General features: G+C 39.7%; 1 protein-coding gene across 5 annotated transcripts in view; it reads left to right on the top strand.

Moving 5' to 3' along the window:
* The window catches only part of GRIK1 (glutamate ionotropic receptor kainate type subunit 1), a 207,022-nt gene that overhangs the window by 48,844 nt on the left and 140,915 nt on the right, over positions 1 to 17,263 (top strand). For 4 of the 5 annotated variants that reach the window (XM_056858891.1, XM_056858889.1, XM_056858892.1 and 1 more), the window contains 4 exons: positions 110 to 223; positions 2,776 to 2,979; positions 4,001 to 4,224; positions 12,405 to 12,523. In XM_056858891.1, the coding sequence (XP_056714869.1) occupies positions 110 to 223; positions 2,776 to 2,979; positions 4,001 to 4,224; positions 12,405 to 12,523 (661 nt within the window). Of the gene's footprint in view, positions 1 to 109; positions 224 to 2,775; positions 2,980 to 4,000; positions 4,229 to 12,404; positions 12,524 to 17,263 lie in introns of those variants that run through there. The other variant, XM_056858893.1, reaches the window with a different exon arrangement.

Raw genomic sequence — 17,263 nt, 5'->3', positions numbered from 1 at the left:
AACAAATGCAAATTTCTTGTACACAACTGTAATGCACGTTCATTTATATGACACATTGTTAGCATCATTAATGAGGGTGGCAGCCAATTATCTAATTTCTTCTATGTAGATTGGGGTTTGGAACTCAAATAGTGGCCTTAATATGACAGACAGCAATAAAGACAGATCTACCAATATTACTGATTCGCTGGCGAACCGGACACTCATAGTCACCACTATTTTGGTAAGTCCTGGTATATTTTGTTGCTATTCATCATGGATTACTTTTGCTTTATTTATGTTGTTTCGCATACAGTGCAATCCTAAACAGAGTTAAACGTTTGTAAGCCCTCTCAAGCCAGTGGTCTTAGAACAGTGTAACTCCACCTAGGTCTGCACTATTAAACACCCAAATGAGAATTCTGCAACACTGACAACAGGAAGTATGAAAAAGAGTTGATCATTAATGGGAGGGAGGAGGAATGTAAGTTACATTTTAAAAACAAACTTGATGGCATAACCGTATTAACAGTGCAATCTAAAAAAGAGTACAGCCTTCTATGCCCATTGACGTCAGTTGACTTAGAAGTATATAGCATTGTTTATTTGCCACTATAGCCCATACATACGATGAGTCACATATGTAGCTGCTCCCTATGTGATCTGCTTAAGAGATCCTTTGTATGACACTTGCATAGGTATATTTGTTTGTATTGCTAGCACATGGAGAAGTATACATGGATTCTCAGGGCCAAACTAGAAGTGACGGCATCCCTGGGTCCAACCCAGGGACAGCACCACCATTTTAAAGCCTAACACGGGTAATTTAAAAACGCCATGAGGGCCCAGTCCTGATTGGGCCTGCAGTGGAATGGATAGGGCACTCTTGTTTCCCCCCCGCCACCCATATGCCTTTTTTGGCACTTGAAACGGCCACCATCAGCCTGGGAGGCGTGGAGGGGGAACAAAGAGTGCCTTGTCCCACTTCACTGCAGGCCAATCAGGACTGGGCCTCTATGGCGTTTTCTAAATTGCCGTGCTAAGGCTTTAAAATGGCTGGTGCAGTCCTTGGGTTGGACCCAAGGATGCCATCATGTATAGTTTGGCCCTCAACTATACAGAGTTTGGCCCTCAACAGGAACGGAGATTGCAAGGCATCCACTATCCTTATGGAGGTCTCAGTTTGTACCAGAGGTGTCTTTAGACTATTCCAATTCAGCAGCCACCCTGCACTCTCCCAGACTGTACTCAGTTTAGATTAAGCTAGTATGTTTTCACAAACAGCATGTTAGACCATTCATTTTTGAGCTTTCGAACAAGACCATACATGTGCGGGATTCCAAATGTTTTTTGCCGATTTCACTGCTTGGTTTGAACCAACTGCAGTCTAAAAACATAGGAACAGACTGTGGTGAAATATGCTGAACTCTGCTTGAAAGCAGTGTTTGGGTGAAAAGAAAGAAGAGCTTTAGTTATCCAATGGTGTGTACAGAAGTGTGCACAAACCAAAATAGTCTGGATTTTTTTTTCTCCCACAGCTCCATCTAGCTTTTGCCTTCACAACAATTTTGGCTGACATACTGATCAACTAATTGAACATGAATTCAATAGGCTGTCTCAGTTGTCACCTATTTCTTTAGGGGAACTATCTTTTTATTTTTAAAGTGCCACATGTACATTTGTTCAGTTTAATGTATATTCTTTCCTCTTTTTTAAACAAAAAAATAGAGTCCGTTTTTCAATTTTTGAAAAATTGCTTCAAGGAGATGAGTTAGTTTGTATCAATCAATCAATCAATCAATCAATCAACAATTATGCCCATGCAAAACAGAGAAAGTGGAAACAACAAAACATGTTATACTGCAATGTCCCTTCTACAATGACATAAGATCGCAGTACATTCTCCCCATATTGTCATCCTTTATTGGGAGATCGGAAGAAGCTAAAGTTTTTCTTCTCTTAGCTTCTCTTAGCAGACTCCTCTCGGGAGATAACCACTCAAGTAGCCAAATTTTGCCTCTGGTCTAGTGGGATTCATAAACAGCTGATTGAAAACCTTTCCCCATAGAAGATCTTTCCTCCTCTTCTTCAAATCATCCCTCCCAAAATCATCAACTTTTATTGTTTTATTTTATTATTTTAACCTAACTTTCATTTTTATTCTGAGTTGATATTGTATTGAAATAAAAATTGATTGAGTTAGTTTGTAGCTGTTAAGCTCAGAAACAGTATATTTCCTAAGTATGACACAAAAGTGGAGATTATATGTCTAAACAAATTATTAGTGTACTTCCACAGAAGGCTTGCTGCTCAAATTATGTACATCTGTGTATTCCATGGAAAATCATGCACAAAACGCATCAGTGAAGGTCTTTGAGATGTGATGAATCATGTAGTCACTGCATCTAAGCAAACTCTCTGCTTAACTTTAGCTCAGGGTTCCTTCCTACTGGAAAGATTCCTTACAGGAAAAGACGATGAAGACATTAATCTATTTTAAGTTACCTTTATACCTTGAAATCAGCTCTAGTTTTGTTCTAGTTCTTAATTTTAATCTAATATTGGCCATTATTTGTTATGTACTCTATGATACTTTGTTTGCTATGGACCTGTTAAAGATACCTGAAAGTTTCATGGCTTATAATCGCCAGTCTTCTTATAGAGACAATTGAGTCCCACAGCAGTTTTTAAAGTAAACATCAGTACAATTTTAGCAGACAATTTGTCTTTCCTTGTGGTTTATTAAGCTGAAATACCTAATTCCTACTCCTAAATGTCTGGTATCTTTTCATATAGGAAGATCCCTATGTCATGTACAAGAAATCTGACAAACCCCTTTATGGAAATGACCGATTTGAGGGGTACTGCCTGGATTTGTTGAAGGAGCTATCAAATATTTTAGGCTTTATTTATGAAGTGAAATTAGTGTCTGATGGTAAATACGGAGCCCAGAATGACAAAGGAGAATGGAATGGGATGGTCAAAGAACTCATAGACCACGTAAGAGAAAATGATTTCTGTTCTATTCAGCCTGCAATATTTTAATGCAATTATTTGTTTGTTTGGTTGTTTAGACATAATATCTCATCCTTCCAATATGCTTGGGCAGTTAACAATAGAAATTTTAAGCAGAAAAATATTTATATTTCAAAATAAAATACAAAGGGCTCAAATTCACCGTACAATAAGAAAGCTAGAACATTTCCCCACAGACCCACAGGGAAAGTCCAATTTCTGGTCTTAGTCAAATAGGCTACCTGTGATGGAGGGGTAAATATTTATTTAAAGACATTACATCTATATCTTCTCTTCTTGGACTAATGGGAGTGTTAAAGTCTCCATCTAGTGCCTAAAATGTACACATATATCTCACTTGAAAGTCACCCAGTGAAATAAATCATCAGACTTCAGTTCTGCAGCTAGTAGAATGCAGTACAGGGAGCTGCAGCGAAAAGAGAGAATTAGAAGAAATGCTTACGCAAATTGTTGTTCCATTTGCAACAGGGGGCAACAGGAAACTGGGGGGGGGGACATCAGCTACAGTGAGGTCACTTCCAGGGAAACCCGGAAGTGGCATTATGCACTTCTAGGCATCATTGGACACAAAATTTCTTCACTCACTGGTAGAAGATAATGATACAGGGGGTCAAGCAAATCTCCCCATGGAAAGGATTCTACAGTTTTGGTGCCACAACCAAGATTGGCCTGTCACATATCTCACCTCATATGACAGAAACCCCTGAAACAAAGCCCCCTCCCCAAGATTACAGTAATGGTTGGTAGGATCATATGGGCGTAGACAGTCCTTCAGGTATGCTGGTCCCAAGCCATACAGGACTTTAAAGGTCAATACCAGCATCCTGAGTTAATCTTGGAAGCAAACTTGCAGCCGTTGTAGATGTAACAAGATTGGAATGATGATGTCTCTTGAGACCATGTCAGCATGCTTGAGAAAGTGGAAGCATAGACTAGATGTGAATGAATGTAAATGAAAACATTTCTTTCTTCTTTGTGTTTCCAGAAAGCTGACCTGGCAGTTGCTCCTCTCACAATTACCTATGTAAGAGAGAAAGTAATTGACTTTTCGAAGCCCTTCATGACGTTAGGAATCAGTATTTTGTACCGGAAGCCCAACGGCACAAACCCTGGTGTTTTCTCCTTTCTAAACCCTCTTTCTCCTGATATTTGGATGTATGTCCTCCTAGCCTGCCTTGGAGTCAGTTGTGTTCTCTTTGTAATTGCAAGGTAAGTTCAACGGTCAAGTTTATCAGCACACCACAATAATTATTTCTTAATGTTTGGTACTGGTCATGTAATTTATTCTTGTCCCAGAAATAAAACTGAAATTGTATTCTGAGTCTAATCCTGCCCTATAATATTGTGACCTACAGAGTGGTATCATTATGTATACAAATAATAGATTAAAAATAAACGGTAAGAGCATTTGCCAAGTACCTGTGGTTTCTTCAGTTTAAAGTTTAATCGCCATACTAAGAAAAGATGTTTTAGAATACTGTAAGTGTATATGGTTTCAGATCCATTTTCGTAGCACAGCTGTCTTAAATATCCCAAGTAATGAGAACAATATCTTAAGAGATAAAAATGATTCTTTATCATCATTTAATGGGTACCATAGTGTCCACCAGTACTACCTCTGGTGGCTGCTGAGCTTTTTAGAAAGTGGGCAGAGCCATTGTAAGGCAAGGCTTGTTATTGGCAGCCTCATTCAAATGAAAGGGTTTTCTATGGCTGCAATAGCAGCCACGGCTACTGGAGGATCAGGAGGGCCAGTGAGGACCTGGGCTTTCCTAGTCAGGGCTTGTGTCCATTCCCCCATTATTCTCTCCTTCTTTTTTATTCCCTCTTCTCTTTTGCCATTCCTCTCCCAAAGCTTTCCTTTGAGTTTTTTTTTATTCCTCTTTTGTGATTATTTTGCAAAGAGAGGAGGGAGGTAATGCATCTGGATCTACCTCCCGCGGCAGCCATTTTGGGGAGGCTCTTCATCTACTCTCAAAATTCCCACAGGTTCAAAAAAAGTCAGAGACCCCTGACACAGTGCATGTGAACTGAATGTGCTCTTTCGATCACTGCCCAACATTTTTACCAACACACACCTAAAGGTGAAAGGTTTGAAAGTCACTCATAGTGTTAAGAATAACCCAATTAAATCCAATGTAATTTTCAAAGAACATAGTTTTCAAGCATATAAAAGTGTGTGCTTCTGTTTCATAAACCAAAATGAAAGAACAGTTTAAATAACATATTTTGAAAGATTCTTCTACTTAGTTGTTGTTGTGACACAGAAAGAGACCGACAGACAGATGGTGAAATAATGATGTAGTTTCCATTAAGATCTTACTCAGTTCTGAAATGCGTACAGTCATAAATTCCCATAGAATGAGAAGAAGTCTGTAGCACAAATAATAGATCTGGTTGTATGTAGATCATGACTGTCTGCATTGCCATCATTGACAGATTCATTTTTTTCCTGTGTGATGAGCCAACACTGAAACTGCCCTCATCTGTGTCCAAGAGGAAGTTGAGGTTGAAATAAATAGCCTGCAACTTCTTTTCCCTGTAAGGGCTGGAATCCATAATGCAATCACTTAACCTGTAGATCTGAAACAGATGTTAATTTCCAAAGGTTTATATACTCATTTAGCTGTAATGAGTAACCTGGAGCCCTTTGGCTGATAGGTTCGTCCACTTTCTGTTCTGCCAAAGCTGCTGTGCTATCAGACATCCCGTAATTTGCTTGGTGTAGCTTTTCCTAGCTTGGAGAGGATATGATGAGGAGAACTTCTCCAGCTCTATTTCTGTGAGGCAGAGTGCTCTTAAAGGCACAGTATGAGTATTGTCACATATTTATTTTAGGGCAAGCGATGTGCTCTCATTTCAGGTTTTTTTTACATCTTTTTTAAACAAAATGGAACAGTCTAATTGTTTCTCCAAACCGGTTCTCATCTTCCAGCAATGAACTTCTGTTGTTGCCCTTTGCTGGTGAGATCATTTCCCAAAGATCTTTTTGTTTATTTGTACTCTGGACTTAAAACATTTTTTTCACTTTGGTTCTGTAGTAGTGCCAATGTAAATGAAAAGGTAATTAATTGTTTTTTTTTACTTTATTAAAACAAACCAATTAAAAACATGGGTCTGAAACACAAATTACTAAATACATTGACATCAAATTATGCAAGCTCAAACTAACTGCATATTCTAGACAAAAAAATTCAGTTTTTCAAACTTTCAGGATTTTTGGCCATGTAATAGGCATATTAGTTTACTCTGGCAAATTCTTTCAGCTTCTCCAGCCACTCCTCCTTCTTCGGGGTTACAGTTTTCTTCCAATTTTGGCCAAGTGTTAACCTCGCCTATGTTACTGCATTAAGCACAAATTCATTGACTTCTTTCAGAAGGAAATCCATACAATTCTACAAGAAAACCTTAGGGGTAATGGTAACTCTTTCCTTACACAGTAGCAATCATATTCTACCACTCTGCTGCATTCCCACCATAAATGTGTAAAATTTAAATTAGCAGCTCCACATATCCCTTTAGCCCCTTGATACAATTTTGCCAATTCAGAGGGTAAGAAAAAGGTAATTTATTTTAAATATTTGTGGCAGTTAAAATATTCAGGAATTTTTTAATGGGCCTTTGTCATTGTTTCCATAGCATGAAAGGTGTTTCTTTTTTAAAGAACGGTATCATTTTTAGAGATCTATTTATTGAAGTTTGTGGAAAAAAGGTTTCACAATAATATAAATTATACTTGGAAACTCTTAGTAATCCTAACAATATTTTGTCCAATTCAACAAGACAATATCTGTGTAATGACATTTTTAAATTTGCAAACATTGTGTTATATCCCTCATGTAACACTGTCATGGATTTTAAAAACAACAACCCTAAATGTGTCATCGGAACTGATCAGTTTTTAGAAAGATCATTCTTTCCTAGACAGCATAATGAATTTGGCTGATTTGAAACTTTTTAGACATCATGCTTTTAATATTGGCAGAACTATTACATGTTTATATCCAGACACCATGGACCTCCATTTTAGCTACCCAATCCAGTGAAACACACAGGTTGAAACCGACTGATTGGCCCAAGGTCAATGACCCAGTGTGCTTCATGTCTGAATGGGGAGTTGATCCTGTTTCTCCATAATCCTAGTCTAATATTCTAACTACTAATCTGCACTGGCATTCAAGTCGACATCAAGTGTTAGTAGTTTAAATTCTGCAGTTGAGTTCTGAACTCTAAGCAGAAGAAATTATGCTGCTGCCTATGGTCTGAGCATAGTTTCACTATGACATATTCTAGATGCATCCAAAAGAAAATACGTAATGCATGATTTTGTGCCTGGCTGCAGTCATAGACTTCTGTCAAGATAGAATGTAATCCAATTTGATTTGTTTCTTTCACAGCAGCTCCTGCATAATGTGGTAAAAGCCTCAGGCTTACACTGTGGTGAAGGTGAATTGGATTAGGCTCTGAGTGCTGGGTGCTCTCAATATTTCAAGCTTATTTATAGTCTCTTATTACTTGTTCTTAGTTTTTTTTAATGTTTACCTTAATTAGATAACAATGAATTCTATACGGCTTGTAAACTACAATGCTTCCATGGGTTTGTATCTTCTTAAAGTGGCAGAACAAAATATATTGCCATTTTCAGTACTAGATGCGTTGCACTGAACTAATTTTATTCTACATACAATACAGATGGGATATGCAGCAGCTTTCATAATTGTTGCCTATCAGTGACAGAGAACCATTTTGTTTTTAGTATAATCAAATAGTTACCATGTTCCATGCCTGTTGGTTCTACTACTTTCCAATTAATTGCAGAACCGATTTAAAGGAAGCAGAATATTAATTTAGGAAGTCTTATTGATTCAGTCTCAGTTCCAATCAAAGTGAGTTTGACCCAGAACTAAGGTCCGATCAATAAGATTTACCAAATGCATCTTCCTCCTTTAGATCAGCCCTGGTGTTTCCTGGGAATGCAATATAATTAGAAAGTATTCTATACATATGGTGAAGTGTCCTTATACAACAATTCCTATAGCTCTTTCCATTCTCTGTTACATAAATATCAAATCTGAAACATAATCAACAGATTAAGTGTGGATCACATTGTTCAGATAGGGTCAGAAGCAATTAAGACTGGACAAAATCTTTAACTGATTTCAATAGCAGCTAAATTTGCGGGTGGGACTTTTGAGAGTGGTAAGAATCTGCCGAGCAGAAACGTTTCAGAAGAATGAAATCTTTGATATAGAATTCAAAGACAATTGCATGGTTTGGACACAATGCCAAACCATAGTTGGTGCCACATGAACAAGCCATGTGTTTGTGAGTCTGTCCCTCCCCCTCCATCCTCAAATTCAATTAATGACTTCTTCATTAGCACAAACAATAATTTACCTTTATATTGTGTGTTTGCCCAGCAAACCAGATTTGCAAGCCATGGTTTATGCATAGTTTGCAATACCAGCTTGGAGGGAAAGTACAAACAACAGTTTGCTGGTTCAGCTGCAATAGCAAACTGAGCTGTGCACTCAATGAGAAACTTGTATAAATTATAAAAGAGAAAGGGCCCTGTTCACATAGCACCAAACCATAGTCTTGCATTGCATTTGAATTGTAGGCGGGGGAATGGAAGTTAATCCAGTCCCTTATGTGGGGCAATATCCCGGCACTCACATGTTGCAGGATATACCACCTTTGTAAATCAGCAGAATTAAAAACAGCCAAAAGCTATGTGGAGGAATATTAACAGCACTCGTATTTAGAATGACGAAAACTATGTTTAATAAAAGATTTTAAGGTTCTGTAAATAAACAACGTTTTCTCCTTAAGAGGTTTGTACTACTTTTCTTATATTAACTGAAACATTGTTACTTCTTCTTGAGTGAGGCAGAGAGCAAACACAGAGTTATACTTAGGTCACTTATGCATGGTAGCTTTAGCCTCCTTCATTTCCTGTTTCAGCCAGGATCCAGTTTTTGAAAATGCACGTTGCCTCATTCCTTTTCGGCTCAACCCCGTTTCAACCTTAAACTAACTCGGCTTTTCCCATTCCTCTTGTTGCCCGAGTCAAACGGTCTTTCCTAGCTGCAACCCGATCCAAAGAGCGTGCAGAACGCCTGCCTCGCATTGAGCTTTCCCCGCCTCCTTTCCAAACCCCTCTTCTGTTCTGTTTGCTGATAGCCATACAGGGGAAGCAGCGAAGATTGGCATCTCTCACAGCCAATCACGAAGAGACAGGGATTCAATTGCTTCCTTCTTCCTGGGAGCTCTTTCTGAGAGAAAGAAAGGCTTATTTAAAATAAGGCTTGGATTTCACCCCCCTTCTTTCAAATGGCTCCATTTTTTGTTTTTTGTTCTTAAAATGCTTTTTTCTGCGGCAGTTGGGTCTGGGGGGAAGGAAATGTTCTCTCGCGAGGTGAGCCAATCACAGACCAGCAATTAAAGGGGTGGGACTTGATTTGAACTTGGGAGACTGCTTTCCTGTATCGATGCCCCCGATTTGCACACAGTTTATTCCCTGATCATTCAAGCCCATGCATACAGTTTTCCCCAACCCAGGTTGCTTTGATCCCGGCTGAAACGGGGAATAAAGAAGGGTAAAGTGAGCATGCATAATCGGCCTTAGAGTGACTTCTGACTGAATCCTTCTGAGTCTTGAGTGCTGAGTGAATCTTGAGTGAATGACAGTTGGAAACGTTGGTTAGAACTAACTGTCACCTGAAGGGAGGGGCCGACTCCACAGGAGCCCCGAGCCCCCTGCCTATCAAACTAGGCCCAGCGTTAAATCCAACATGAATCACGTCATAGTCTGCCAAACATTACTCTTGTGCATGGGTATGGGAATTGCACAAGCACCAGAAAAAGGAAATTGTGGACCTAGATAGGAACAAATCTCAATTCTAAATATATTTGCTAATGAATGAATTTCACTAAAATTAAAGAAGGGTCATATTAAACAACATCCTATGAAGAATATAGGGTTCATTGTTAGATTCAAGACTCCTCAGTCCTTTGATTTCATGTTCAGTGGAAGTATCAGCCATCCCATGTACAACCTTTACACCCAGCTGCTGGTTATGTGGGCTACCGTTGAGTTGAATCCAGCACAAAAATTCTACTAGTTCTAGAGCTCTTGCACAAGTGGAAATGCAAGAAAAAGACCGTGCGTGTGCTATGTCTAACTTACTGTATCCCCACTTGCGTTTCCACTTTAACATCCCGTGGAACTGTTTTCTGGGCAGGAAAGCATTAGATGTTGCAGTAGATCTTGTGCAAGAGGAAGTATACTAAGTCTTTTGATGTGTCCACTTGCACAATGCTGGATCCAAGGCATTTTCTTCCACTCCTGGTATACTTTTATCCAGTGTTGCCTGCTGCTGTTATTCTTAGTGTGCATGGAGGCAGCATTGGTGAGCGGAGGCTCACAGTAGCAGCAAAGAAGGTAGCGGATAGCAAGGGACAGCAAGTAGGTCAAAATATTCTAACTTGCCTGTGGAGTAAGTCCAAGACTTACATGAACCTTGAAGCATAGCTTATTCATCAGACTTGCCATTTTTGTGGAGTTATTTTCTTGTACTTTGAATTCAAAGGTTTGGTTTTTGATGGCATTTTATGTAAAGCACGCAAGGCATTCTTTTTCTTGAATCTGTTTCATACATTCAGCAATGCACTTTTTAAGAAACCTGTTGTACCAAGAATGATGATGTTATTTAACAGCTTCTTAAACTACAATGTTTCAATTAGTGCTTTCGTTATTATCAGTGTTCATTGCTTCAAGCCTAGCGCAGCACTTTAGTTGTTGCAAGAGGGCATAAATTCAAAGCTTAATTATATTGTTAAAACAGCAATTAAAATGTACTAGCATGACATTGTCAATTAAAGCCATATTCATAAACATCACATAAAAACTAAGTCCTGCAGCTGTAAGAGTTGGCAGCAGGCAGGGTCCATGACAAGGGGCGATCTATAATGTAATTTTCCAAAGTATTTTATATATCTCAATAGGACATAGCAAAAAAGAAAGACTTTCCCTTTTGAAAGATCCTAATCTGTTCTGTAGATCTCTGAAACACTGATGTCACAGAATGTCTTCATGCTTATAGAAGCACATTATTACTGATCTCTACATGTCCAAAACCATGTGCTAACTCGGAGATCTGTGCATGGAAATAGGTTTCCCCATGAGGGAATGTTCTACCAGATGAGAAAAAGCACTACTGCAGGAGACATATATGACACCTTCAGGATTAATATGCGAAGTTTGTGCACTGCACATGCACTGTTTCACCAATGAGCAACATTTGCTACCCTGTTAGCACTTGGCCATCAGATAGACTAGGCTGAAACTGCGAAGGATGGATGTTATCATTAACCATAGCTAAGGGCTGGTTCATGTTTTATGCATCATGAACCTCATGTTTTACGATATATATAATATAAAGAGAAGTATCTCCAAACATGTATTCGGCATGAAACAGAAAATCATGGCCCCTTGTGCCTCTCTGGCATGTATCCGCCACACATTCTTCAGAGCTGGGAGTTGTGGGTCACCTCTTCACATTTATGCAGGCAGCAAGCCACCATGATATAGACAGCAAATGCTGTTGATTGTGAATTGCCCTTAATTCTTACTCCATGGTCACACTGATCAAATGCACACATGAATGTCTTATGCACACAGAGAATCCCATTCATGTTAATGGAAGTGATTGATCTGTATGTAAATGTGGATCATTACCTTCCACTGAAATGAAGCCTTTCTAATCTGAGGATATTTGACTGCACATTGGAGCTCCTGTGCCAAGAAGACTGCTAGATGGGATAGTGTCTTTGGTGTATTGCCAAGAGATGCCTTCTGAATGGTTGTATCTCAAGTGCCACATTTCCCCCATTTTTAACATGCCTGCTGAGGAGCAGACACATGGAAAGGAATTTTCCTTATCTTGGAGGGATGCTGTAGCCTTACCTATTGGGTTGAATCATAGAACAATTATAATCAGAGCTTTTTTGTGGAGGTACTCGCCAGTACTGAATACTGGCACTATTTGGGGGGCTCTCCCGAGGGGAGAACTGGTGGAAACTGGAGCAACCTTATATATGAGTAACAGCACCTTTAAAAAAAAACAAAAGACAAAAAAGCACTGATTATAATTAATGGCACAAGGCCTGTTGCAGGAGTTCTAAAACCTGCGGATGGCATTGCAAAGGCTGCTCGGGCGCTTTCATGCTGTGGCTGTACATTTATGAATATGGCCTTAATTTTTTTCTTTTCCTTTCTTTTTCTCATTAACCTTTGCATTTTGTGCTTTGTTAAGCAGGATTGCTGGTGCTATTTGAATATTTTTTTTAATCTGATGTTTACAAACTGTTTCTGTTAACTACCACAGGTTTACACCCTATGAATGGTATAACCCCCACCCGTGCAACCCTGACTCAGATGTTGTGGAAAACAATTTTACTTTACTTAATAGTTTCTGGTTTGGAGTTGGAGCTCTCATGCAGCAAGGTACTCCGGTTACACCTCTTTCCTGCACACATCCCACAGTCTGCTCAAGGGCTTCTGTGCTGGTAAACTCCACCGTGTGTAGCTAGAGCATATACTGTAAAACCTGATACAGAAAGGAGACATGCAATTACGTAAATTCTCAATTTGAAATTGAAATTGTTCAAGACTTTCTATTCCTTGGCTCCACCATCAACCAAAAGGGAGACTGCAGCCAAGAAATCAGAAGGAGATTGAGACTGGGAAGGGCAGCCATGAAGGAGCTAGAAAAGATTTTGAAGTGTAAGGATGTGTCACTGGCCACCAAGACTAGATTAATTCATGCCATCGTATTTCCTATTACTATGTATGGGTGTGAAAGCTGGACAGTGAAGAAAGCTGATAGGAAGAAAATAGATTCCTTTGAAATGTGGTGTTGGAGGAGAGTGTTACGGATACTGTGGACTGCCAAAAAAACAAATCAGTGGGTTATAGATCAAATCAAGCCTGAACTGACCCTAGAAGCTAAAATGACTAAACTGAGGCTGTCGTATTTTGGTTACATCATGAGATGACAAGAGTCACCGGAAAAGACAATCATGCTAGGAAAAGTTGAGGGCAGCAAGAAAAAAGGAAGACCCAACAAGAGATGGACTGACTCAATAAAGGAAGCCACAGCCCTCAATTTGCAAGATCTGAGCAAGGCTGTCAAAGATAGGACATTTTGGAGGACTTTCACTCATAGGGTCTCCATGAGTCGGAAGCGACTTGACGGCACTTAACACACACACACACACACACACACACACACACACACACACAAATTCTCAATGAAAGAATAGTTTGGGAGGAGAAGTGAAACTTTTGTGACTAAGGAAGAAAAAGTGTGCAATACAAACTTTAAGTTTTATACCACACTTGTGCTTTAAGAAGCAAAATCGAAAAAGCAAGATGGCTTTGACATTGTCTACATTGAACTTAGCTTGTCACCATGAAATGTTTTCAAGTTTCCTCTGTACCATTATAATACACTAACTGATAAACAACTTCAGAATGGATAGCCCCAAAGACATTTTGTTAGAATTATTATTTCATAAGCATTTGTTAAAAAATTATTGCTTAAAAATCCCACTTTTAATTCATGGCTTTTCTTCAAGTTTTAAGGTTTTTGCCTCTCTTGTAAATGCATGCAGCCTGTGAAGCCCACAACGTTCTAACTACTGTTGAATCTGGAAACTGCAGAGATGCTCCATTTTACAGTGCAAGGAAGTGAGGGGCTCTGGAAGTGGAGACTCAGCCTGGTGCATATACTGACAATGTGTATATATGGTGTGTTTATTCTGAGGCTCCCTGTAATAAGACTTGGCCTCTACGTGAGGTGTGTGTTCAGAACATATGATTCATAATTGTGAACCCCCTCCAAAAGAACAACACACTAAGTCATAGAAATACACAGCTATCAGAATAAAGTCATACAGATGCAGAAGCATCCCTACATCAACTAAAGTAGAATTTATCCTTTCATACAATCTGTAACTCTGGAGAGTTCGGTAAAAAACAACAACATCAACTTACAGAGAGCTTGCATAAGCCTGCTAAAATCAGTTGGATTTTGACCATTCATTGAGTAGACTTACACCTGTACATCAGGCCTCTCATGTGGGAAGTTGAGCACAGAGAAATATACCGATGCACTTCTCTATGCATCAGGTATTTTTCATCTGAGAAGGGTCCTACAGAAGATTGAAGGACAGCTTAGTCCTCTGTCCCAGAAAGTTCTTAGAGCACATATGAAGGTTTTACAGTATCAGGCAGGTGTGTGTGTACAGCTTTGACTGCTTTGTGTGTGAGAGTTCCCAAAACGTGTGTTTCTTGAATGGCCTGCCTTCATTGGAGTTTACCATCATCCACAGCAAACTGTGGGATGCCGTGCCTGCTAGTTACCACTACCTTGGGTACATGACAGTCAGCCCCAACCAGACTCTGCTTGTCTTTGAAGAAGCTTTAAAATGAAAAGCAAAAACAAAACTAATTTGTAAGTTGAAGCGAATGTTTCCATGTACAAACTTGTGGTACGTGTGACTGTTAAGTGCACCCTCATTAACATGTGGAGTTTGAACAAGAGATGAATGGTTGCTAACCTCTGCATCTATTGTTATGCTCTTTCTTGTTAACAGAAGCTGCTTGTTGTGCTTGACTAGAAGCCACTGGTTTATTAAATTTTAAAATGTGATGATCAGACTTTCTCTTTTCTACAGAGCGTGAGCAAAGTCTGGATCAGGATTGGCTGTCATGTCTGCCATATAAAGGCACTAGAGAGACTTCAGCAAGTATTGTCTCTGACTCTGGTTCTTGCTAATAGCCTTGCTTAGGCCTTATTTCCCTATCCTCCTTATTTTAAGCCAGATATAGCTTCCTTTGAAACATTATACATTTAGCAGATGAATTGGAAATATATGGAAAACTATTGCATAATAGCTATGCTCTCCCATTAAATGACAAATTATGCTGACCTGTGTTCCCTTCAACGGTAAGATATCCTAAGTAATACTTAGAATGCGATTTACTTGACTATAAATTGCACTGAACTCATTGGGACTTATTCCTGAGGGGGGAAAGGCATATGATTAGGCTGTTAGACTTATTCTGAATGAGATGACCCACCTGATATGGCCATTTTCTACATGTTTCTGAACTCAGTTGCACCTACAGAGCTCCTTGCTCACAAGCATGTCATTCACTTCATGAAGTACATGAAGTCATGCACGTGAAGACTTGCCCCCCTCAGAAAATAGAATGGGGAAGACTGCACATGCAAAAGTGCCAAGCACATCAGAGGACACATGAGGCTATGGATTAGGGGAAAGGGTGCCACATAATCTAAAAGCCCATTCTTTCACAAGGATCTTCGTTTCACCAAATGTTGTAAGTCTAAAGTCACACACTTAACAGTTTTGCAGTGTTGGGAATCAAAATTTGACAAACCATCATGATCCTATGAACCAATTGTTCAGCTTTTTATTTTCCTGAAATGGCTGCTGATACTATTTACTAACTGCTTACAGAATCAGCATTTTCTCAGAGAAACAATTTGAAGTACACATTTTCTGTTTCACATGAACAACTTTTGTCACAATAGAAAGCCAAAGGGAAGTGAGAAATCAGTTACAAGAATAAAACAGTATCAGACCTTCTCGGTTTTCTGTTGTGGAGCATCTACTGTGGAAACTGAACTATTAGGTTACCCTGCCAAGTTATAAGGGTCTCTAAAATGTAGCTGGCCATTATTACTATTTTAATTAAAATAAGGCATTGCATCAGTGTCTACATAATTTATATTCCTTTGTTGAGCTTTTAGTAAATAACGTTTTCATAAGGATCTGAGTCAGCATCCTTTGCAACTGCTTAGCTGGCTAGATCAGCTGAAAGTTAAAACAGAGAGAAATAAATTACTATATATATTTTATTTGGTGCTGAATAGTGCACCAAAGGAAGCATTAAAATGTAGGTATACATTGATTTTCAGAAAAACAGTTCTGGAATTAAATAGGAGACTGTGTCCCCTGTCCAGATGTACATCTAATAACTCTGGATGAATAACAGCCCATTCCTGAGCTGAGGCGTACAGGGACGGCGGGAAAGAGGCGCAGTGGCACCTTTTCCTAAGCCGATTCCCATACGCCATTAAACAAAAAAGCTGTTTAACGGGGGCCTTTCGCCCCATAGGGAACAGTGAGGCAGTGCCTGCTAAAAAGCAGGTGCAGCACCGCCATTCCCGGCGCTGGCGGAAGTGGCCGGAAGGGGTTAGGAAGCCACCTAACCAGCGGCTCCTCCCCCCGGAAAGCCCCCTGTTCCGGCGCGGCCTCTCAACGCCGTTGCCAGCGCCACAGAGAAGCCGTGCCAGCAGAGGGGCGAGGCCCAGTCCCGCAATGCTCACCCGCCGGCGGGACTGGCCTCGCCGCCAGCATAAGTATGTGTCATCGTATGATAATACGTACTTACGCTGGCGGCGAAGTCATGCCGCCTCCTAAAGAGTTTCAGCCCAATTCTCAGGAATGGGCTGTAAGAGCATCTTTATCCAGATATATCTAGCCAGTTCAATTGGACCCTGGTGAGCACTGTACATCAAGATGCTCATCAGCATTAGTTCCCCACAAGGAAGGCTACTTCTCTGGGCTGATCTCCCTTGATAGATCAGTCTGTTTATTTTTAAATAGCTATACTGTACATCTGGCATTAACATATAGACCCAAATCCAGAGCTTCACAGATATGAAAGATTCCCAGTCTCTTCTATGAAGAAATTGTTCATTGTATCTTGCAAGCATTTCACATAAAACAGATTATATCATTCCATAAATGTGCATAATCTAGACTGGACTGGATTAGAATAGTGAAGCCCTTGGATGTCCTTAGAGCCAAGCTGTTAAAAGTAAGCAATCGCCATTGATTTCCCCAGGCCATTTCCGCAGCAGGATGTTTTGGCTTTAGGTCATTGTTGGCACTGACTTTTAAAAGAAAAATTGCCATATTTATATAGATTAAAATTAAACTGTCAGCTATCATTTGGAAAATGATGGTCCTTTTTTAGCCCATTATAGCATATCCCATAGATGTCTCTGAAGGCCCAGCACTTCAGTGCCAAAAACCTTTGCTAATTATAATGCTGCACTGGCTTAGTGTCCAGCTCAGGCAGGCTTTAACCACATGCTGATCTTTGCTTTATTCCAACAAGCGCTATTGCATGTGTTTTATTGCTCCTAAA

Source organism: Euleptes europaea, chromosome 12 (genome assembly GCF_029931775.1).
Source record: "Euleptes europaea isolate rEulEur1 chromosome 12, rEulEur1.hap1, whole genome shotgun sequence".
Lineage (NCBI taxonomy): Eukaryota > Metazoa > Chordata > Lepidosauria > Squamata > Sphaerodactylidae > Euleptes > Euleptes europaea.
This window is presented reverse-complemented; position numbering and strand designations above follow the sequence as displayed.